The 24,276-nt window shown below is 38.2% G+C and overlaps 1 protein-coding gene across 2 annotated transcripts; it reads left to right on the forward strand.

The window, feature by feature from the left end:
- Positions 1-4,147: 4,147 nt before the first annotated feature.
- Positions 4,148-24,184, forward strand: LOC149004684 (tryptophan--tRNA ligase, cytoplasmic-like). Of its 2 annotated transcripts, none has more exons than XM_089169606.1 (13): positions 4,148-4,341; positions 4,597-4,890; positions 4,981-5,100; positions 5,217-5,402; positions 6,515-6,566; positions 6,715-6,780; positions 12,890-12,976; positions 15,173-15,265; positions 17,034-17,114; positions 18,546-18,617; positions 22,286-22,354; positions 22,514-22,624; positions 23,837-24,184. In XM_089169606.1, exons 2-13 carry the CDS (start codon positions 4,673-4,675, stop codon positions 23,885-23,887), a joined length of 1,206 nt encoding a protein of 401 aa, XP_089025732.1. In that variant the 5' UTR covers positions 4,148-4,341; positions 4,597-4,672; the 3' UTR covers positions 23,888-24,184. The 2 variants fall into 2 exon arrangements, with proteins under 2 accessions (XP_089025732.1, XP_089025731.1); XM_089169605.1 differs by having other exon boundaries at positions 4,663-4,890.
- Positions 24,185-24,276: the final 92 nt, after the last annotated feature.

A 24,276-nucleotide genomic window follows, 5' to 3' on the forward strand; every position in this document is an offset into this window, starting at 1 on the left:
AACCCAAATAAGGATTAAACTAACTCACGCCATTCAACAATTATCTAGACTTAATTAACTTTCCAGTTAACTAAAATCACAGCATTCCTTCATGGATGATCATTCAATAAATGAAATTAATCATAAACTAACATGCTGAATTCATTGATAATATGTTGTGCTGCAGCAAAGCTAAATAATAATGGATAATTACAGCTCAAAACACAGGTTTAGGTACTCTTATCATCTACTTAGTCACATCATGCTAGGTCCAGATACCTCCCATTATGCTTCTCGCCTTCTTGGTTAGTATCATTTCCTATCTAGAGTCAACGTCTCTTTCTCAAACTATGCCTTGCTTTAACCTTATTGGTCATCCACATATAATGGGAGAAAAGCTCTCATGTCCCCTCATGCTTCTCGCATTCTTGGGCTCCCACAAGCCCAAGCCTATTATATGCAACCCTACTAATGAATGGCCCCCACAGCAATATTGTGTCCTCTCATGCTTCTCATATTCTTGGGTGCCCACCAACCCAATATCATTGCCACAAGTCACTTAACATTAATATCCCACCGATAAGGTGATGACGGGGTTTCTAACCAAACTCACTAGACATCCTAGTTATGGCATCCAATAATCATAAAAAAGTGCCAAGGGGCATCATAGAATTGTGTCACATACCACCTCCACTAATGTCCTAAGACAGAAACACCCGAATGGTATTCTCCAATTCACAGTTACAACCTACATTTGGAATACAAGATGGATTCAATCACATTCTTAAATCACAAGTCATTCAAAGTCCAAATAGTCACATGTTGATCATATATCAATAATATCATAAACATCTATATTTTGAAATTTTAGAGTCATAATAATCACTCCCAAACCCTAAAACAACAATATGCAATCATATGATCAAGTTTCATAGCAACCAAGAATGTAACGATGATTATGAGCAAGTGAACGTTCTCACCTTACTATCGATTTGCAACCTTGTAAATTAGGTCAAAGAGTATGATCATGCTTCCTAAAAAGTCCTATTAACATGTTGGTTCAAAGTTAGAAACAACCCTAGAGGTATGGTATTGAAAAAAGAAACAACCAACCAACTTGGCTGTGGGTGAGTTGCTTAAGTGGGTTGCCTAGGGCAACCAGAGCAATCAACCCAACCATGAATTTGCCAAAGCTTGGGTGGGTCACCCGGGGCAACCAGAGCTTTATGTATAGACATATTTGGCTCAGTTCGATAGGAAACTTCTCGTTTGGGTTCTAAACTACTCCAAATTATTTAGAAAATCCTGAAATGATACTAGAACATGATCTAACATAGTTTAGAGATCAAACAAAACAAAAAGAATGAAAACCTAACAAATCCTATATTAGGTCTTCTCCAAAATCTTACCACGAGATTCATGGATGAGCTAGAGTGAATGGAGATTCATCTAAAGCAAAGAGGATAGAAGAATTAGGTCATTACAACGAGTAAAAACATTCTTCTAGGTCTTAGCAGTAGGAGGATTTAATCAAAAGAAGAGAACTAGAACAAATAAGATGAATACTAACCTTTTAGAAAGCGAAACGACAATCGAAAACCTTGACGGACACTTTCCACACATTCCTTCACATTAGAGAGGGTTTTGGAGCTTTGACGTTCTCTGACAGCTTTAGAACATAATGACACATTTTTGAACGAAAAATCATTAAATAGGGCTTCAAAAAAGTCTTTTTCCCAAAACACTCTTATTCCCCGAAATTGGGTAACAGGCAACCCAACCCTGGTACTTTTGTTCCAAGAGTGAATTGAGGCCCTAAATGCCCTAGCTTTTCATTGGGTCTTATTCTATGTTATAAAAGGGTCTTACCTAATTTTTCAAGACCTTTTACCAGTGTCATCACTATGAAATCCCCCGGATTTCTAACCCTTTAACCTGTGGTTTTCAAGATTGAGAACCCGAGCCTTGAGTTGACAACAATTGTGGGCCATTCAAGGCGAGCCCAAAGGTTTGGAAGTGGACCCAATGATCTTGGATGGCCCTAGTGATAACTTGACACCTCTCCTAGAATTTAAAAGGAGAGAGAATGTTAGTCATGAAGGAATAAAAAGGGCGATTTTGGCACGTCTGTAGATCGACGATAGAGAGTCTGATTGACGATGTTAAGGTATCCAAACGTAGATAATCAAAAGACCTTTCTTACAAGCCAAAAATCATCGAAATCAGATTCTAGATGGGGGTCCAAACATGGACCGATTGAGTGGCAGGTTGGGTGACCCAACCCCCATCCCTTTTCTAGCTATAGGATAGAATCGGGATTTTGGTTTTTTAAACCTTATTTTAGGTTGTAACTCATCCCAAAATGCATTTTCTAATGCTAGAGTGGGGCTAAGGCTTAGGGAATAGGAGAAACCAAGGAGAAGAGTAGATCCCATCCAATCAAAGGTGCTCTACGACTCGGATCACTGTGGGAACGTTGAAAGATGTGAGAATTCTTAAGCCCTTCTCTTTAAACATAGTTTGTGGGGGTTTCTCTTCTCTCTAATTGTGGGATTGCGATAGTGGAAGCATGTTAGGTTTATTGGATGCTCTTAAATTCTTGTGTTAAGGTTTATTTTTAGTATGAGAATTGTTGGTGCAAATCCTTGCAAAAGATTTTGCTTTTTGACTCTCTGAGACGCTTGCGAGCGATTGAAGAGAGCCAATTTGGGGCTTTTTTTTATCTAGATCGAATTTGATCAAATTGAAGGTACCCGTAGAATCCCTTTGTTACCAATTAGATTTTTCCAAAGTTTAGTTTCGATTCGACTTCAAATCGGTGGTGAAATAGTGATCATTCACTAATTAGGTTGAGAACTAAACTCTTTGAACTAGTGGCCAGGATTTTGTTTTCGTGAGAAGATCTTGGGATATCTTTTGAAACCCAAATTGACTCTAATTTATGATTATTAATCATCTTGCATGAATATGTTTATTTATCTTTTAGTCACTATCTTGTGGGAGTGAATTTTGGGACTTAGGAGAAATGATCAAAGTGAAAGGTGAAGAATATACTTAACCTTATATTGCATGTTTAATGCTGTTAATTAATTTTCATTATTGATGTCTTGCCTTGTTTTAGTATTATCTTGTGATTATGTATGTGACTGTTGAAAGGTAAGAAAATATGATTGCTTATATTTTTCAGTATTCTTTGAATAATGATATGAGAATGTGTGTGAGATCAGTTTTGAGACTTAGATTCTTTTATATCTTTTATTATCTAGGGTTATGGGTTCGCCCATTACCCTAGTGAACTTACATGAGTATGTATCTAGATATAAGTATATGAATGTTAGGTGTCTAGAAGTGTTTGGCTAGGAAATCTAATGAGTATTACTACCCTTCCAACATGGGTATTGAAGCTAGTAAACCTATGATGTTAGTGGCTGGGTCATAAGGGTCAAGCATGCCCACTATCATCATAGAGCGGTAATGTTGCATATAATAGATAAGGGCTCCTGGATGCTCAAGACCGGTAATCAATCCGTGAGAGGACATGGAGAACATCCTGTCTATTATGTGTGGATGACCACTAGGTTAATGAATGTGATAAATTTGACAAATATACCAACGGAAATCCAATTTTGGGGTCTCTGTGCTTTTTAAACATGAAGTGAGGTATCAGTGCTTTAAAACCTCCATTTTGGGGTGTCCGTGCAATTTGCTCTATATATATATATATATATATTTGTAAACCATATAATTAATGCTTAGTGACCAATTATCTCTTTTTAAAACCATATATTAACACAATGTATTAAATAACTTGAAGGACACTCCTCTTATGTTTGAAATTTGAATATACTTAACACTGGCTAACGGTGTTAGTCTGCTTGAGACCTACACGTAATATATTGTATTAAGGAGACCTAATATTAGTTTATGGTCTTTTAAAAAGACCAACACATAAAAAACTATATTTTTTTATTTAAGTTTATTTACCTAGGAAAATATGGTTTTTTTTTTTTTGGTAAAAGGAAAATATGGTTAGATTGGACCATTTTCGCATTGTCTTGCAGCCCACGGTCGCCAACTCACTTTTAATGTTCCAAGTCGTATCAAAAGTATCCGGGGGTTTTCTTGTAGCAAAGGATTTGAAATCAGATTAAATCCAAGCATCGCTGTTAACCATAAATCTGATTTCTCCGAGGATCTAAACACTGCCTTTTTAAACATTGGAAAAGAAACGACTTCCCTATCGAGTGCAGCGGGAGCCGGGAGAAGGGAGTTCCTATTGAGTGCCATCTCCATTCACAGAGGGTGCCTGCCTCCTCCTCCTCTTCTCTTTCCCAGTAGACAGGAGCGGCGGGTCTGTTATCGGTAAGCCCGTTCATCTTCTCTGCCCTCTGTTCACTGCATCTTTGGTTATCTCATTATTGTCTTTATCGTTTCATTAAATTCTGAGTATTTCAATAATTGGGAAAAATTGTTCTCTTTTGTTGTTATTTATCTAATTTTTAAGCATACATTTTACCTCTGTTGGGTATCTATTTATTGGCTCCTGAATAAATACTTCAATGGTTACTGTATAGAGTGTGTGTATGTGTGAGACCAAATTTCGTGTCATCTATTCAGACTATTCTTGGTCATCATTGGTCAGTGCTCAACCTTCTGCTCCTCCTGTTCAACTTCTGATTACAGAAAAGGAGAAATGGAGAATAATGAAATGGAAGAGCACAAGGAAGAAGAGGAGCAGGTTGTGAATCCATGGGAGGTAGCAACAAAGGATGGGGGGAAGATCGACTATGATAAGCTTATTGATAAGTTCGGGTGTCAAAGACTCGATGAATCACTAGTCAGTCGTGTTGAACGGTTGACATCTCGCCCCGCTCATGTCTTTCTTCGACGAGGCGTCTTCTTTGCTCACAGGTTTCTATTTCCTGATTCAATTCTATTATTTTCTCACCTGGCTGTCTAGTTCATGGATTGACACAAAACGTATTCTTTTTCTAATTATAGGGATTTTAATGAGATACTTGATGCATATGAAAGAGGAGATAAATTCTACTTATATACAGGAAGAGGGCCATCGTCAGAAGCTCTGCATTTGGGCCACCTCATTCCATTCATGTTCACCAAGTACATTTCCTCATAACTGAACAGTATTTATATATATTTAATTAGAAGTGAACAATATTTGGATCTTGTATTGTCGTGGGTTAAAGCTTGTGAGCTTTGTGCACAATCATTTGCAGATACTTGCAAGATGCTTTCAAGGTCCCATTGGTAATTCAATTAACAGATGACGAGAAGTGCATGTGGAAAAACCTCTCGGTGGAAGAGAGTAAAAGACTTGCTCGTGAAAATGCAAAAGATATTATAGCGTGTGGCTTTGACATAACTAAAACCTTTATTTTCTCAGATTTCGATTATGTTGGAGGGTGAGTATAATTTACCTTTTGTAATTGAGATTTCAATTTTAGGGAGCTACTGTTTTATTTTCTGGACTTGTGAGATCATATTAAACAAAGATGTAAATGCATTGCTGGTGAGTAGTATTTTTCATAAACCCCATTTGAGAAAGAACAAACCAGAGCATACTTGATAAAATAGCCCCCGCCCGCTCCGCCCCACCCAAAAAAAGAAGAAGTTATAATAATAATAAACTGCTTTGTAAATTGGAAAAATCCACAATTCCTACTACGGAATAATAACCTATGGGCATAATCCTGGAGGCATATGTAGACTTTTGAGCTCACTGTTAGCAGGTAGAAGTAGAACATCTAGTCTTCCAATTCTTGTGGATTAGGTAGTCAATGGCTAATATGCTTGTTTACACCGACTTATATGGACGAAAGCAGGTACAAATTGGAGGTGTTAAAGAAAGACATCGTGATGCACAAAGAAACTGGTTGCATTTCCTCCCCAGAGTTTAAGCTGCTTGATTTGAATTATCTTTGTAGAGACTTTAGAATGAGGAAGAATACACAGGGCACACTTTGAGAAGTAATCTATAGTACATTGGTCTAAGGCCTTTAAACTAAGAAGGCAACAAAGGATACTGCATTTGTTTGAATGTGGAAGTCCATTTGGTGCTTTGTATATATTTGACATTGGGCCAAATGTATCTCAGAAATTTCTTTTCTGTATTCAACGGTTAAGATTTTCATCCTGGGTTTGTTTGATGATGTTCAAACTTCAAAGGCCTCCAAGTGAGTTGGCTTTTTATTTATTTATTATTTAAAAAAAAAAATCTTGTATGTGGAGTTCGTAATGATGCTAGGTTCAACCCAATCTTCAAGGTTTCCAAAGCTCTGGAGGAACCTGTGGAAGCAGCATATGGTTTCAAGTGTGAACTAGGCAACCTATGTATGGCTTTATTTTTTAAAACAACTTGCTTGTTTACTTCTGTTGACACTGTCAACTGAATTGAACTAGCTCTGGGTTTCTTCCAAGCTAGGTAGTTAATGTTACCCATGCTAGGAAGTTCTTTTTTTGGGGTGGAGGTTGTGTTCTAATGTTGTTGTGCTTATGCTACACTTATTTACTGCAGTGCCTTTTACGAAAATATGGTGAAAGTTGCAAAATGTGTCACATTTAACAAGGTGAGATTTATTCTAAAACTCTTGTATGAAAGGTTTCTCACAATTTCTTTCCTTTTCTTTCGCATAATTGCATCATCCACATCTTCTTCTTTGTTTTGATTGTCCTAACCCCTTAACAAGGATTATTCTGTCAAGTGGTGCAATGCAGGTCGTGGGAATATTTGGTTTTACTCCTGAAGATCATATTGGAAAAATTAGTTTTCCACCAGTGCAGGTAGGTTTTCTCCTGAGTCATCTGATCATAAAGTCATATATTTTGCATGGGAGTTGTATTTGCTTATCTTTACTTCTAGTGCTAATTTAGACTCTCTCTTGTTCTGGCTTTTTTTTGCTGAACAAAAGTTTTATTAGTTGTTCACCACTGTACAGGCTTCATTCTAACCAGGGATGATCGTATATTGGTGGTTGGTTTGTTTTAAACTTTTAAGTTACTAATTTCTGTCCCTAGTTTCTCTTTCTCTGATTTTCTGGGTTAATTGGGGCAAAGCTGATCCTAGTCCTAGTCTTAGCCTTACGTTAAACATTACAGAACTTCTTGCCTTGTGCATGGAGGCATGGGAGTCCTACATACGAGCTTATTTCTAAGTTATGTGGCAACTTAATTAATCACATGACCTCTAAATAAACCATCCATTACTTTATTAAACCAGGATTGAATTGGCAATTACAAAGTAAACTCATCATGGAGGCATAGGAGTTCTACTTACAAGCTAATTACTAAGCTATGTGACAACCTAAGTGATCACATGACCTCTAAAGAATCCAACCGTTATTTAAATTGAACCAGGATAGAATTGGCAATTACAAAGTAAACTCTTCAGTTTTTGGTAGCGGACCTGGATTTCAAAATCTTCTCGTTAAAAGGCAAGGCATAGTCTTTATGGCCATTTCTTTGGATAAGGATGGGAGCTATTGCTGAGCTCTGGTGATAAACATGGAGAGAAGGGTCTAGGACGGTAGAAGACTGAAGAGAGTTAGTGGGAGGGAGAATGGGCACACTGAGAGAATCTGGGGCCAAAAAAGGACTAGTCAAGAGAGCTGGGTCAGAGGAGAGGGGTGAAAGGCCAAAAGGGGAATGAGAAGAATGTTGAGGACTGAGCAAAAGAACTGGCTCATTAAGGTCAGCAGAGTCGGGTGATTGTGAAGGAGGGCTCCCTCCATGGAATGCAAGAGGAGGGCTAGTAATATTAGAAGATGAAGGATGGAGAGAAGATGAAATGTAAGAGGAGGATTGAAGTGGACAGCTGGAGTGGGGCATACTCCAAAAGAAGGAAAGGTAAGAGTGGGAAGGATACTTGGTAGAACTATAGGTAGCAGGTTGGAAGTCAAAGGCAAAAGCAGAAAGGAAGTAGGTAGCTCATTAGAGGCGCAAGAAGGGCTGAGATTAATGATGATCACTCAGGAGGGTAGCTGAAAGCAAGACTGCAGGAGTTTCTTGTCAGGGTTCAGAGGGATGCAGGACATTGAAAGGAGATCAACAGAAGCTTAAAGAGGGCTGACATTATGCAAAGGGTTTGTAGACACTGACATTTGGTCATAACTTTCACGACCCAACAAATGGCACGTGTACTACTCTTTCACAATGTATACAGATGTGCTGAAGTCCCAGCTTAAATTATAACTATCCATGTACTTTCCGTAGTACTGGATATATACATTGATGTAACCCAGCATCTGGGTTTACCTCTTGGACCTTTCTTTAGGTGGAAGCAGCAAATAAATGGGTTATCAAAGGGTTAGGATTTTATTTGTGGGTTGACTTCGAGTATCCTAAGGGATAGTTTGTATGGGAAACTTGGGAAAGATTAGGTTAGCAAAAATCCTGGATGGCTAACGAATTGTGTATCTTTGGTTATGGGAGGTTTTGGTAAGGAATGGGGTGAACTAGGGTTTGTAGGAAAAGGAATGGGATAAACTAGGGTTAGTATGGGTAGGTTTGAGATAACAAAACTTACCCTGGAAGCTTGCGGTGCAGCCTTGGGATAGTGTAGGATCTTGCAGCTAGGGGAAGAAGGATTCTTGAATGGATTTTGGCTGTAGCCTCACTTGGTGATCTTTCTTTTCTTCTTGTTTTCCTTATTTTCTGCTTCTTTTCCTTCTTCCCTTTCTTTCATTCTTTGCTTTTCTTTCTTTTATTCTGATTCTGAAATTTCAGAACTGCCGATCAAATGATCAATAAGAGGGGGAAAAGGAGAGAGAAAGTTTAGGGGAGGTTGCTGTTAGGTGTATGGAAAGGGGGAGAGTGGGGGTTGTTGCCACAAGGGCTAGGAGGGGAGGGGGAGGGGTAAACTTGCTGCCGCAGGGTAGGGCAAGGGCTGTAGGAGTCTTGCGATGGAAGGGGAGGGGTCTAGGGGTTCTTGTGTAACATAGGGAAAGGGGGAAGAGGGATGGGATTTGCTTACTGCTTTGGGAGGGCTGCTTTGCACTTGAGTTGAAGGAGATCACCAAGAACAATGGTGGAATTTCTTGAAAACACTCAGCCCAGGTCGTGTGGTATCTCCTCCAACTCCAAGCTTTCAATTCATTAATCTTCAACCCCACTTCTTTTCAAGAATATGGGGGCTATAAATAGCCTTACATTAAAGCAATCAGATTTGGACCCTCAATCGTGAAAACCTAATTGGACTTAACTACTTGTAACAACACAAAAAACTTCAAAAACACTTACAAAACTAATAACGAATTGCCAAATGCCAACTAACTAGGACCACAAGAAATAAGAAAATAGAATTTTTTTATCCAAAAGGAATCTTGCAAATAGATTCCAACTTAGATTCTCACATAGACTAGGACTCTTAATTATCTTGACTAAGACATAGACAATTAAAGAAAATAAAATAGTTCTGGACTCCTTAAGACTTGGAGAGGCAAGGAATTCGACTAGACTTAGGACACACCAAGGAGGGGCATAAATGATGACCAGAATACCCCTTAGGGCATTTGGCCAGCCCTAGGTTCTGCATGTCTAGGGGGCTGTTTTGGGCCCAACTTTTAGACCTCTATGGGCCAGCTAACCTTGGTTATGTCATACATACATTTAAAGATCAGCTTTATATTCTACAAGACTAAACAAGAAACTATCACCTTCGTGTCAACCATGTTTGTCAAGGCGACAAGGTGAGGTGAGGTGATAGAGGGCAATGAAAACAAAGGCGACACTAGGTTGCCTTGACCCAAAATGGGCCTAGGCGCCTAGGCAGACGCGTTGACAATCATGGTGTCAACCTTGTTGCCTTTATCTTAGACCTGGGCATCTATTGACACTAAAAGTAATGAGCTTCACAAGCCCAATAAGTAATTTGCACAACTATGCGAGCATTATGGTGTGTTAAACAAGCAACTCATTCCATTCTTTGTTAAAGTAAAAACTTCAATTCAGTGTCGTAACCATTTTTTCTTTTCATTCATTTACTTCCATTCGTTCTTAAGTCTTAGACCTAAGCTTCACATGTAAAGAGGATACCTCAATGTAAACCACACAAGTGGCATCAGTCTTAGTCTCAGTCTTGAGGGTTTCCCCTATTGGGTTCCCAATCTTAGTCTCTTAGCACAAGGCCTAGTATCCCTCGTAGGTAGTTATTAGCGACCTAGACCATATCTTTCCACTTTTTGGTCTTGCTTTATATCTTCCTATTTGGGTACACTAGGTACTAGGGCTTATAGAAGTGGTGCTCGTCAGCATAATAGCTTTTATTCATTTTTTGTCTATATCTTTTAATGTTTCTGGTTTTAGTTTCAATCATGAACCATTCTCTTTTACGTGTAAGATACAGCCCATATGGCATCATTAGAATGGTTCATAGGGTAGCAATTAAACATGGAAGCATGATCCTAATTTATACAATTGCATGATAACAATCCATTAAATATAAAAACAAACGTTAAGGTATGGTATGACTACCATTCTTGTCTTAAACCATGATTACATCTAACAATCTCATGTTAACATGTTCATTAAGGATAAAAGAACATTAAGAACATTACAATTACACACTAAAATAGGTTTATACATATTACTTACCCAACCTTGTCTTGTTTACCCTTTCCTATTGCAAGGTCAAGTCTCAGTCCGTCCTTTTTCTTTTTAGCACCCTTCCTAGAAGACATTTCATTTCATTCCATAAGGTCTACAGTATGTACCTTCAATAAGTGTACAGTTACATTAATGTCCCCAGACATAAAGCCCACTCCATTTTCATTCAATTTAAGACCTCAAATGGGTGCCATTTACTTTAGCATTCACTATGGGGCTCATAGGGAATAAAAAATTAGGTTAATTGAGGCACTTCGGGACTATTTGTACCCAAGGTAACCAAAAGCTGCTGATGTAGAGCGGCAGCAAAGAGCTTCCTGCCGCTCATTTCTGTCCTGACAGCCCTAAAGTGTGTTTTGGTCCTGTTTGCATGGGGTTTTTGACCCAGATCCCTTTTGAATTCAGAAAATTCCTATCTTGGGATTCTTGATGGGATCTTGCTCTCTCTTTCTTTCTTTTTTGTAATCTTGATTTTTCTTGGGTTGGGAAACTTTTGCAATTAGGGTTTTCTTGAATTCCTAAGCTGCCACAGGTTAAAAAGAAGAAAGAAGAAGAAAGAAGAAGAAAGAAATGGGAGGGGAAAGGGCTGCTGTACTAGGGGTTTAGGGTTAGATGAGGGTGAGGGATAAACTAGGGCTGAACGGGAAGGGGTCCTAGAGGTGTTGCAGGGGTTGGGAAGGGGCTGGGATGTCTGCATTGGAGAGGAAAGGGTGGGGGATGTCTTGCGTGAGCTAGGGAAGAGGGAGGAGGGGCTGGGAGGGGCGGGGCTGTAGTGAGGAGGGCTGGGATGGGAGGGGAGGAGGGGCTGTACTGACTTGGTTAATGGTGAGAGGCTGCTATGAGTGCTGAATTGCTAGTGGATTTGAAGATCACTTGCTGAAATTGAAGACGAAATCACTCTAAATCCATTGCAAGAAAATCACGGCTTTTCTTGCCTCCAAGATTGGATTAATTATAGTCAGTTCAACTTAAAGATTACATGGTTTGGAGGCTTTATTTATAGCCTCAAATAAAGAAGAGAAGTTGAAAAAAAAAAAAAGAGACACTAAGCCACCGTTTGTCTGCAAAGGTGGGGTGGGAAAAAGGGGGTGGAAAAAATAAATATGTGGGACCCATATGTAATGGGGTAGGGGAATCGGAAATGAAAGGATTTGTGAAAAACTTTCAAATGTGGGTCCCATTTTATTTTTTTTCACACTTTTCCACAAAATTTCACCTATTTAGTGGGACTTTGAAAAGGGATGGGGTGGGAAAGTCTGCATGCCATGTTAGCAGTCAAGCTTCCTTGAATTAAGGAGGCTTGTTTGCCAACTTTCCTACCCTAGTGAACCAACAAGCCACACTTTAGAATTTCATGGAAAAATTTACTTTTTCCCACTCCACTTCATCAGTAAACAAACGGTTCCTAAATTGGAAAACCAACAAAACTAGCTTAACTACTACTTGACTAAGACTATGACTCAAACAAGAAAACTCAATAACTAACTCTAGAGGACTCCATTCCAAATTCTAAGAGTAGATATGAAGTCCTAAAGATTAGGAGAATTAAATGGACTCTAATTATGGGATCCCAACATAACTTTTGAATCTTACCTAAATGAGGACTTTTGAATAACTTGAAAAAATACTATTCAGAAAAATAAAATAAAAATATACCTAAGGTCCAAACAATACCTTGGACCTTCTGGGACCTATATCTTGTTATCACAAATTTGGGAAAACTATCAAAATACCCCTGCATCGAATTAGGGGTCCTAGGTTTACGGAATCAACCCTAGGCCCTGTGGAACCCCTGGAAATGATTTACATCATTTCTTGGCAGGGGTTAGAGGGATGCAGGAAGTTGAAGGGAGACCTACAGAAGCTCCAGGAGGGCTGACATGCTGCAAAGGGTTTGTTGACACTGACATTTGGTGATAACAGTAGGATGGACCGTAGGATGATGCAAGGGAGAGCCAGGAATGCTTTGTCTTTGTGCTGGTTACTTGGTTAGTGTGGACTTTTCTGATGGCCTCCCCCAGGAGAGGTGAGAGGGCCTCCCCCAGGAGAGGTGAGAGGGCCTCCCAAAGGAGTGGGAATTCATACACAATTTGGAAATTAGTATATGAGTATATCTTGCCTTGCCCAAAACTACACTGGGTTCAAAGAGAAAGCAAAAACAGGAAAACAGTGTGTGTTTAAAATTAAATTGGATGTGTAATGCTGTGCTAAGGTGCTTGTCTCTTCAGGGTTACCCTGATAGATCATTACTACCTATTGAATCCACTCAACATCTTAAGTTTGACTGCAGGCTGTTCCTTCCTTCCCCAGTTCATTCCCCCATCTCTTCCATGGCAATGATGATCTCCGTTGCTTGATTCCATGTGCAATTGACCAGGTATGGTCCTCTTTGTTGACTATTTATTTGTTTTGGCCACATCATGTAGTTGTAATGTTTCTGGTTTAAAATCTCTAATTGGTTCTGCCTAATTTATTAGTTCGTTTGAGCAACTTGAAACATATATCATTTTATGTTTTCTGTGTAGTAATTAATAAAAAATTGACAAATTTATATTGAAACTTAAAAAAAATTGCTAATGTTGTAATACTGAGCCTATATCCATCTCTCTTTCCAATTTGCTTTTGGGTGTAATGGTGTATCAGGGTATTTTGTTGTATGAGGCTCCTTGTTGGAGGTGTTGTTATTGTAGGTTGTCCAAATGTATGCTTGTCTTGCATTCCCACTTCCATCAAATGGATTTTCAAAGATGTTTCTGTTACCACGAATTTCATCCTCTGCTTTTTATATTTGCTAAAAAATTCCCTATTTTTTGTCATTATAATTTTGTGGACAGTTAATTATTTTCTTTCTAATTAGTACCATAACATTTTCTGTATTTAGAAATAGTTCTCAATATAGGCTAGAGTGATACATACCATAAGTGGCATATTTATGCGGGACAGGATCCATTTGGCTGGCTTGCATGTTGGTGATTCCAAATTAGTATATGGAAATTTATCCAGTCCATTTCTGACAAGGAAATTGACCATCCATTTCCTTGTAGATGTATGACATGTGTCCCAACATCACATCTGATGGTTGAAATCCATTTATAAGTCACATCAAAGAGTTGTAAAAAAAATAAAAAAAATGATGTGACTTGTAAATGGACATCAACCTTTTTATGTGATGTTGGGACACATTTCACACATTTGCAAGGAAATGGATGGTCCATTTCCTTGTCAGAAGTGAACTGGATATTAGTCAATTGATCTACTTTAAATGATCATAGTCATTCTCTCAAGACTCTCTTTCTGCTTCCCTCTCTCCCTTCTCCCTACCAGATCTCCCCAGGGCTAGTATAATGTGCACGAATTTCGTGAAAATGCTTAAGGAGAAGAATTCTTTACATTATGAAAGGTGATGATTGTTTAATCAGGTTTGCTTATGGGACTTTGTTTTTGTGGCCCATCTAATGGGAGGTAAGCTGAAATTAAAATAATGTATGTGTGCCACTGAGAAGATTTTGTAATATGTATGCATATGAATCACAAGGATTGTTTGAAGTAAGGGTCTATCATTTCGCATAGTCTGATACTGGCATGATACTGGCCAATAAGCTTCTTTTCCCCCTGATTCATGAAAAGTAGTATCTCTAGTATATTGTACTGTTACGATAGGATATGATACACTCGATATATATTGGTACTGTTGATATGTCTGACATAAAGACATTAAGTGAGCATTAAGTGTACATATGTACTGAAATATTGGCCGATTCAGTTCGATATCCAGAAACAAATGCAGCAAGCTTGAGGTGGCAAAGAAACCCCAAAAACTCACCTTGAAAACCTCGTAATCTTTTTCGAAAAAAATTTGTACTTTTCACACTTGCAACCTTGGGGCTTCCATTCAACATTTGAAAACGATTCAAGTAGTGGAAATTCATCAGCCTTTGCATCCCAACTAGTTGAAGTCAAAGATTGAAGTAGATTTCATAAGAAAAAGTGAATGGTTTTTTAAGATACTTGATTTTATTAAATTTTGTTCAGATAAAGTTGTTTGCTATAAGTCTGTGCGTTTAGATTAAACTTAGCTATTGGATGCATCAAAGTCTAACAAGAATTTGAAATCAAATCCATGATTTTTCTGCCAGAAAACGAAGACGTATTTCTTGAACCTTCTTCCCTGCATTTTTTTAATGCATGACGGAGTGATTTTATATTGCTTGTTTATATTGTTTTCTCGCAAGTGTTCTTTTCATGTGTATCCTGATGGACCTTACCATTTTCATGCATTTCTGCACCATTTGACATGTATTGCGGATACAATACAATTTGTATATTAGAAACACCCTACTGATATGACACCTTATACTGGTATTCTGAACCTTGATTAGAGTTCTGTATTTAGGTCTTCTTCTACCCAAGTAAACTTTTCTCTTGCACTGGAACCTTTTCACCATTGGCTTTTATGAATTTTTTTTCTCTCTCATTTTTTTTGCATCTCATAGAAGCAAGGTAACTGCATCTTTCTTTTCTTCTAACTAAACCCTGATGCCAACTGGGGTTTTGGGGGGTTTGATCTGCTCAGGATCCTTATTTCAGAATGACACGAGATGTTGCTCCGAGAATTGGATATCACAAGCCTTCATTGATTGAATCATCATTCTTCCCTGCCCTGCAGGTATTCTGACTCTCTTGCTTCCTCTTGTATGATAATATGGATGCTGGATTCTTTTGCCAAACTCCTTATGAATATTTGATTAAGTTTTGTTTTTATATCCTTGTAATCTTTACCATCTTATACTAGCTGTTGAATATCATCATGATTCCTACTTGGTTGCTGTTCTGTAGTTACTTTTACTGCAAATGTGGATTAAAATAAATAAATAAACAAAAATGATAAGTGTATAGGAATGAAGATGTAATGAAACTACTACTTTTTACCAAGTTTCACTTCTAAATGTCTAGAGGATATCATGTACGGAAGATCTTTGTTATGTATAATTTTTATTTTTTTATTTTTAATGTTGGGGGGGGGGGGTTAGAAATCAATGGTTGGGTCAATCATATTATGGCCATAGAACTAAATTTTGTTTCGTTTTGCAATTTCATCGAAATACTCCTGATTTTGGTGCTTTTAGGTGTTTCTTTTGGCTTGGTTTTCATTGGACAGCCTAAATTGAGGCCAATAAACACAATGGAAGTGTTATTTTCGCCTAAAACCTAACCCTAAGTGGTGTTTGCGATTAGCACATGCTTGGTTGTGTATGGGCGAAACTGGAAATCTAGATGCATATCTTGAGTCATGGAGGAGTATTCTGAATACTGGACATAAACATACCATGACATGGTATGGACAAAGTTATCCCTGTAGTCCGTCATTGCCCTTCTATTGGTACCATCATCAATATAAAGTAGATATCCTACCCTAGGGAATGTGTCGTATGGCCATGCGCTGTAACCGAATTACGAACGGTTATAACTGTTTGTGCTAGTCTTGATGGATATCGAAAGATGGAGTCCACAAATGATGCAACTGATCCATCCCCATACCCATGTGCAAACATGCTATTGGAATCAGCAGATGAACCATTATATCCATAAAACTTGTATGGTACAACCCCTTGGAATTTTCAAAATGTCACCAAATTTTTTGATTTGGCGAAATATTGCAAGTTTCGACTCTGAATGGCATTTTGAGTTGGTCAGCTTGAAATTTCTGTAATTTAGCAAAATTTTGCCGAGATTTTGCAAAATTTTGGATCATGATTACTGCTAATCACGAAGTAGACCTCTCTTATTACGTGGTTTTATTCTTTTACTTAGTCTCCCATGCGCAGCTATTGTTCATTGTCATGTGCAACAAAAGTAGGAACTGGACAAATGGTGAAGAAATACCAAAACAAGTTTTATACTAGGAGAAAATTTTCTGGGATATTTTCTGTTGAACTAAATGGACACCATTGATTATTTAGTAGGAGAAGACAGGCTTTAATTCTTTTTCTCTCAAGAGGACACAACAGTGGCCATGCATACGCTCTTTAAACTCTGAGAGGATTTTGTAAAAGGTAGATATCATCCCGAAAATTTGGAGGCATGTTGGCACTTGGTAGTAGTAAAAAGATATGATTGTGTGTACCTTTGCATTTATCTTCAACTTGCAATGAAGGGGGAAACAGAGTTTGGCTTAGATGGGGCAAGTTAGTGGGAAAAAAGAGTTTGTTTTATATATATTTCAATTTTCATGTGCAATTCTGCATTTCTCATTCCCTCTCCCCCCCCCCGCCCTCCGACTCCTTGTCCCATTTTCCTTTTTAGTTGGGATAACGACGTTTTTGTTGCTGTTGTTGTGGCGAAGTAGTGATAGTTTCATCTTTTGTATTTGCTTTGTCTTATTGATTTTGCTAGTTGGTGAAGCATAATTTGTTTCTTTTATATGGAATTTGCAGGGGGAAAATGGGAAAATGTCTGCCAGTGATCCAAATTCTGCAATTTATGTGACAGACTCTGCAAAAGTCATCAAAAACAAAGTATGTCTTTAAACTTTCTCATCCAGATTTTATTTATTATCAAATTTAGTTTGCAGATACGCAGGGCAACTTATCTTTCCTTCTTGTTTGCATCTGATGCCTAGACAATTGCCTACTATGTGGTGGGGAACACCAATGAGATAGATGAACTAACTGTGATCCATAATTTGAGTTTTTTCTCCTGTAGTAGTGTAGGACACTTAACCAAATCCTGACCATGACTGAGTGATGGATATCATTCATTTGGGTGGGTTTTTGGGGTTCATGAGAATCTGGGTATATGAAGAAGGCAATTTATTTACCTATAAGATTATTTGGAACTTGAAGATTTTATCTTCTTTCTCTTTCTTGGTGTGCTCTTTGCCTTTAGATAAGGTCCTGATGATTGGTTACCTGATTATTTGATGGTGGAGGCTGAGTAATGCATGTGTCTCGTATGAGGGGAACAAGAAAATGGAAAACATCTGTTTGTGAAGGCCGTAGAATTTTTGTGTCTCATGAGGGGAACATTGAAAAAGGGAGAGAATTGATACCCAGTGGTTTTTCTTTCTGTTGCGGGGTGTGGCGGGGCGGTGTTCGGTAGGGAATGATGCAGTTATATGGTTAATTTGGCGCTAGTTTTGTAATTTTAGTTTATTTTAATGGTGGCACATTCATAGAAGATGGAGTTGAGTTAAATTTGTCTTTCAGTTTCAGGATAAGATTAGGAGTATTTTATCCTCGTTATATAAATACATGTTGAATGTATCAGTGATTGAATTTTGGAGTTCAGGTTTTTTTCTCGGTATGAGACAACTGGGATGAAAATGTAATGTGTAGTGAAAAATTTGAACATTTTGCAATGGTAGAGGAACAAGGGGGGATGATGTTGGATTTAAGGAGTGGGTTTTTGAGTGGTAATTACTGCATTTGTATAGCATTCTTTGTTTACAGGTTGCTTTTTCGAATTCAATGAACATAACTTTACATTTTCTCTACAAGGAGAGCAGGGAAAAGGCATCCTTCCCCCTGTCTCCCACCCAAAAAAGGGTGCTCACACCACAGAGGGAACAACAACAATGAAATAGGAATGCTCAAAATATCAGTAATGATTTCTTTGAATATCATTGCTAGTATAGAGGTACACATGACACCCATAAGAAACCTTCAAATAATTAGGGATGAATAACTTTAATTAAGTAATTAAACTATTTGGTTTATCTCAAGAAGAAGCCATGTAACCATATGTGTTTAGATTACAAATAAGAACCTTTTTTGAGACTTTTCTGAGTGACTATACCATGATATGCTGCATATGTTTTGGCCCTTGAAACACTCCCACTGAATTGTGACTGTAGGTTTTGCGGTGCTTTCCTGTATTATAATCTTTCTATTCTTCTTTTATACAATGCAAACCAGTATACTGACTTGGGTTTATGTTTCCATCCTCAGGTAAATAAATATGCATTTTCTGGTGGGCAATATTCCATAGAGGATCACAGGAAATATGGAGCAAATCTAGAGGTATCAGTTTATCATTTACTGCATGGTAGTCCTTCTAATCAGGAAGGTCCAAATATCATCCATGGTGTGATATTGGAAGATTGTATTAGATGCCTAAGCAATTTTGAGTGGAGATTGGAGAGGATGAAATCATGTGGACACATTTAAGCATGTCTGCCTCAGGAGCCCCCTCAGAATTTGAAACACTTCCCTACCTTGATTTGCTTGTCAAAGAGAAAATACATAAATGAATGATAGGCAGGGCCATGAAACCTTGCGGTAGTCACTATTGTTGAATCTTTCTTTCCGACCTGATAAATAGAATGAGGTAGTTCTATACCTTGATGATTCAAAGAATCAAGGTATTGTTCTATACTTCTATGTATATATATAAGTACCATTGTTAACTATGGTGTACAGATGGAGGGCTATCATAACTTGACTAGTTTCTCCGGTATAAAGATTGAAATCAGCTCATCTAAACAGTTATCTATGCTAGAATTCTAATCATCAGATGACTTTAACAACCGAGTTAACTGAATTGTGGGCTTTATCTGCACCAAGAATTGTCATGATAAAGATGTTTTCTGACCTTCTAATGAACTCAATTCAATTAAAGTCTTCCTAACGGCTTCAATGCAAGTTATCTTTGGACTTCCCATTGTCCTACTTGTACTGTTAACTAGCACTCCCCATCACTTGTTACTGATGCATTTACTAGGATTAGTTTCATATTTCTGCATGGTTTGTGCAGTTAAGCCTATGGGCTCCTGCTCCTCCTCTTCCTCTTCTTCTTCTTCTCTCTCTCTCTCTCTCTCTCTCTCTCTCTCTCTCTCTCTCTCTCTCTCTCTCTCTCTCTCACACACACACACACACACAATTTTGGGTGGAATTTTATTTTGATGGGCCGTGTTGAGTTGCTGTAGCTTAGTATACATATTAGTATGGGCAGTGTAGCTTGAAGGCTTTTAGTAGTTTCTGATTTTGTTGCTTGCTCTACATTTTTAAGGCATTGCCTAGGAGGCAAAGCTTTTTGATTCCCTGGGTGATCAATCATGGACCTGGTCAAGGCACCTACATTGAAGAAAACAAGGAAAAAGTGTAAGGCAAAAGTTGTTAATTATTAATTTTTTTTTTTTTGGGGGGGGGGGGTGGAGTGGTGATGGATTGGGAGCATAGGGGGATGCGTAAAAATCGATGGAGGATGCAGCTGTACTGCTGCAACTGCAACGACAATAGCACCAGAGGAAGATGGCATTGGCAACAATGTGAAGGCACTCAATGAGTCTATGATGCAAACTTCCAATCAATGAGGATACTTTGGTAGTAAACTGAGTAGTCCTGGCCTCAACAAGTCATGGCCATCTAAGTACGCCCGGAACTGATTGGTAGTCAACATGAATTAGTAGATTGATGTTGATGTTACTCCACTCCATCTGCTGTTCCTCTTTGACCTAAGGAATTGTAGTCGTATCTCTAATGTCAGATCAATCCAATGGGCTACACAAGGGCCCATAATGAATGTGGTCTCTCAATCTCAAGCAACCTTCCTGCTGCCCTGTGGAATCCCCTTTTGTCCAACATAATCTTCTTCCTCCTTTATGTTTATCATCTATGCTAAAATAAGCCAATTTATATTACTAGAAGCATCAATGGATATGGACAGGATTTTATGTTGAACCTCCCCATGGGTTTCGGGGCCTTCACTTTGCCAACTTTGTAGCAATTCCTAATAGGTTCAAAGGTTGGATCCTTCACAGAATGGAACACCCATGCGTTACATGTGAACAGTTTTGTCACTGCCAGTTAAAGCCTTTGGAACTTATCCTTCAGATTGTTGCTCTATGGCTTGATGGTCTTTGCATTCTGGCAAAGCCTGTTCCCTCACCAGGTTTTCCCTCTCCACCATTCTCCCAAATCAGTCCCTCTATCTAACATCAGCCGAACACACTAAAATGTTCCCCTTCAGTTTCTTATTCCTGCAACGAAGATAGTCCTCTAACAGAGAATATCTGCCTCAACTGTCAAAACTGCTCTGGCTAGACATAACTTTCTCAACATGCCATCTCCTCTCCTCTTTGTCTGATCCAATTTCAGTAAAAAGCTACTTAAAGCATGCATGGATACTCATCATCTGCTTGTTCATCAATTTTTCCCATATTAAATTTCCGGGGTGCAGCATGCTCCTGCAAAAGCTCTTCCTATATTCATCTGCCTCTGGATACAGATTTTTCTGCATTCATAATTCCACCTTGGGAAGAGAAAAATAACTGTTCAGACATTAAAGGATCTTGTCACTTTGGCTTGCTTATAAGCAAGGTGCATTTTTAGCTGGTTGATGTCCCTTTTGAGATAATTCTTCTGCACAGCCTGCAATGAACTTTTTGGATGTCCAGTTCTGATTTATGTATCTCATATATCCAGCTGGGATTCTCCTGCTTAGTAGGTTGATTGCTGGCCATCTATTTTGACAAAAAAAGAAGAAGCTATAATGGTTTTTAAATATTTAAAATCCAGTTCTTTGGTTTTTAAGTATTTAAAATCCAGATGGTTAAGAACATTTCCAAATTATGAGGTTATTTAGTCATTTTTTTCTACGAAGTTCGTTTGAATTGCTCAAAAACACATGCATAAAATAAAATTATCAATGAGTCACTGCTGTACTGTGATTTGAGTATTCAAACAATCTGAAACACCTCTGTTTTACATTAGCTGCTGGGATATTTATTGGGAAATTTTCAGCACGACCCCTGAGTTGTCCCCTAAAACTAATGCCACCCCTTGAGTTATCCAATTTATCACTCAGAGCCCCTGGAGGGTGAAAATATATCAAAGAAACCTCCTGTGGTTAGGAAACCACATATACATGCTGATATAAGCAAGTTAATTATTTCAAAAGGACAAGAATAAACTTGAACAAGAAACCCTAAGCTTGACTTGTTTCTTTGTCTCCCTCTATCATCTGCGACCTCCTCCTCTCCCAATCATAAATCCTCTCAAAGTTTGGGATATGGTTCGTGGATTGTGTGTTTAAACTTAGGATGTGGGGTAGCATTAGAAATGGATAAATAAAAACTAACTGAGACTAACGGTGTTAGTAATAAGGGGTCTAACTGATAAATTGGGTAACTCAGGGAATGCATTAATATTAGGGGGTAACTCCGCCGGGGTGGGGGGTTGACTTTGATGACCAACCCTCAACTTGCCATTGTGTTCCACCAGAACCAACCTAGGAAGAGAGAGAGAGAGAAATATCCCTAACTGTGAATATCCTGGATTTGCTAATCTGGCAGGTTGAGGGCCTTGAGGCTTAGGTGAATCCAACCCCTAGGACTGATCAGTCTACTTTTTGTTGACTTCAGTTGCCTACTGGCTGAAGCTAGTCCAATGAATGATTAAGTTGATGAGGTTTCCCAGCCTGAGCTCCCCTGTATCCTTAGGTTAGGAGCCTTACCTGATATACCAACTGGTTTCCATCAATCAGAGTCAAGGCCAAAATTAATAACATTTAGTTTTATTCTGAATTTTTTCCCCCTGTTCAATCAGAATTTTGGGATTACTATTTAACCTTCTTACCACTTCCAAGGGCCAAAGTATTTGTTCATTTTCTGTATGTTTGTGCATAGAATGTTGGTGTCTGCATTCAATTAACATTGATACCTGCATATTTCTTTTTTGATGTTATTCAGGTAGATATACCAATTAAGTACCTAGGCTTTTTCCTGGATGATGATGCTGAGCTAGAATACATCCGAAAGGTGAGATTGCTACATCCAATCTATCTTGTTCCATGTTGTGGAGAAAGTTTGATACTTTTGCTCTGTTCTATGAACTTAAGACACATTCATGCGTTCTTGCATAGCAGGACATATGACTGGCTTATTTTCTTATTCGAGTGGTATTTCCTTGTCTTTCAGGAATATGCTGCTGGGAGGATGCTAACAGGTGAGGTGAAGAAGCGGCTAATAGAAGTTTTAACTGAATTGGTTGAAAGACATTGTAGGGCACGGGCTTCAGTGACTGATGAGGTAGGGATACCTTTGACCTTTTCCCTTACTGATGTTTAAAATATTTATGGCTAAATCAAGTTCTTTGTGCTTCTAGTGCTATACCACTTGAAGTTTATATAGAAAGTTGGTTTGTGAAACTTGTAGAAGAATGGGTTTGATGGAATTAAAGAATTGTGTAATGTAGTTTCCTTGATGTTTCTGGGGGTTAACATGGCTAGTCAAGAGCTAGGGTGAAATGAAGATGTAATATGGATGAAGAAAAGGTAGGAATGATCCTATTAGAGCTGGTTAGGAGTAGCTCCAACAATTGATAAGGTATGAGAAAGTTGATTTGAGGTGGCACAGTTACATTAAACAGAGGCCTTTCGATGCCCCTTACGGAGAAGTGATTCAATCGAGGTCGGAAGAACTAGAAGAGCTGGGGGGCAGACCTAAGACAACCTTAGGGAATTGGTGAGAAAAGTTGTTTTAGCACCATAAACAATGTATCAAAACCTATCTGGTTACGCTAACACAAAAGAATAAAAGGGAAAAAGGCTGGCATCAACTTGTAAGAATGTTTGCAAGTCTCTTATGCTATATCAGCTGTTCAACCTGATTGAAAAATTATCCTTGGCAAGTGGGGTTTGTCCAGATCTGGAGCAATGGACTGAAATGTCTTATGGCCTTTTTTTTGGGTTGAATCAAACTATTGGTCCTTGATATCTGAGGGGGTGAAAAAAATACAAATTTCCTTTTTTTCATGTCCAAGATTGCCATCCAAATTGATGCCAATGTGCAACTGACACAAATAACAGCTCTGAGATCTGTTTTTCACTGCCTGGGTTTCCTTTGACTCGGTTGCTATTACCAACTATTTTGAGTTTCTATAGATCATTGCCCTCACTGTCCAACTATTTGACTTCTTTAAAGATCACTATCCCCACTATCCTTAACCATTAAATGGAAGTTAAAAAATAGTGTTTGCTTGTTTTGGACCTGGAAGCTACCCTGAAGATGAATGATATGTTCTTTCACATTATTTTTCTGATTTATACTGGGCATCAGGCTTCAAGGTTTAGCACCTAAAAGAGAACACAAATTATAACACTTGACTGCTTTTTTTCCCTTCTATAAATGAAAATACGAAATCATATTTGGTTGTTCATGGTTTATGTTGTCTACTTTTATCTTTGTAATTGAATCTGTAATTAACTTCTTTCTGCCCTTATTTTCTGCTTACTTTTCCAGATGGTGGATGTGTTCATGTCTATTCGACCGCTTCCCAATATGTTTGATTAGGCCAAATGATGGATCCTCCAAGACTCATTTAACAGCATGTCTGGTTTTGTAGAATTAATTTGAACAATGGTTTGTGAATACATGGATTTGAAATCAATTGCTAATGTTACCATTTGAGTAACAGGATACAACTTGGTCTCTAGCCACTTGCAAGAGCAAACATAAGAACACACATCCCGGTTGCAAATTGCAGCTGAGGGTAGTGTTTCTTTTCTGATTTGAACGGACAACCTATGCTGGTTCAGAAATATTTACGAAAAAAGGCAATTTATCAGAACAACACTTAGTTATAATTATAAGAATCTTACAGCAAAAAAAGGCTTGTTTTCAACTTTTAGACCAAATTCTAACGACTCAGGACTGGAAGTTAACATTATAGGTACAAATCT

The sequence above is a fragment of the Hakea prostrata genome, chromosome 9 (genome assembly GCF_041222555.1).
Source record: "Hakea prostrata isolate BN-2017 chromosome 9, UWA_Hpros_2, whole genome shotgun sequence".
In the NCBI taxonomy this organism is placed as follows: Eukaryota; Viridiplantae; Streptophyta; class Magnoliopsida; order Proteales; family Proteaceae; genus Hakea; species Hakea prostrata.

Bases quoted from the DNA above. Each gene is read 5' to 3' on its own strand.
- LOC149004684 (XM_089169606.1), top strand. From the start codon at position 4,673: ATGGAGAATAATGAAATGGAAGAGCACAAGGAAGAAGAGGAGCAGGTT. The intron at 12,977-15,172 runs GTATGGTCCTCT...TGATCTGCTCAG, and splicing joins TTCCATGTGCAATTGACCAG to GATCCTTATTTCAGAATGAC. The intron at 22,355-22,513 runs GTGAGATTGCTA...CTTGTCTTTCAG, and splicing joins AGCTAGAATACATCCGAAAG to GAATATGCTGCTGGGAGGAT.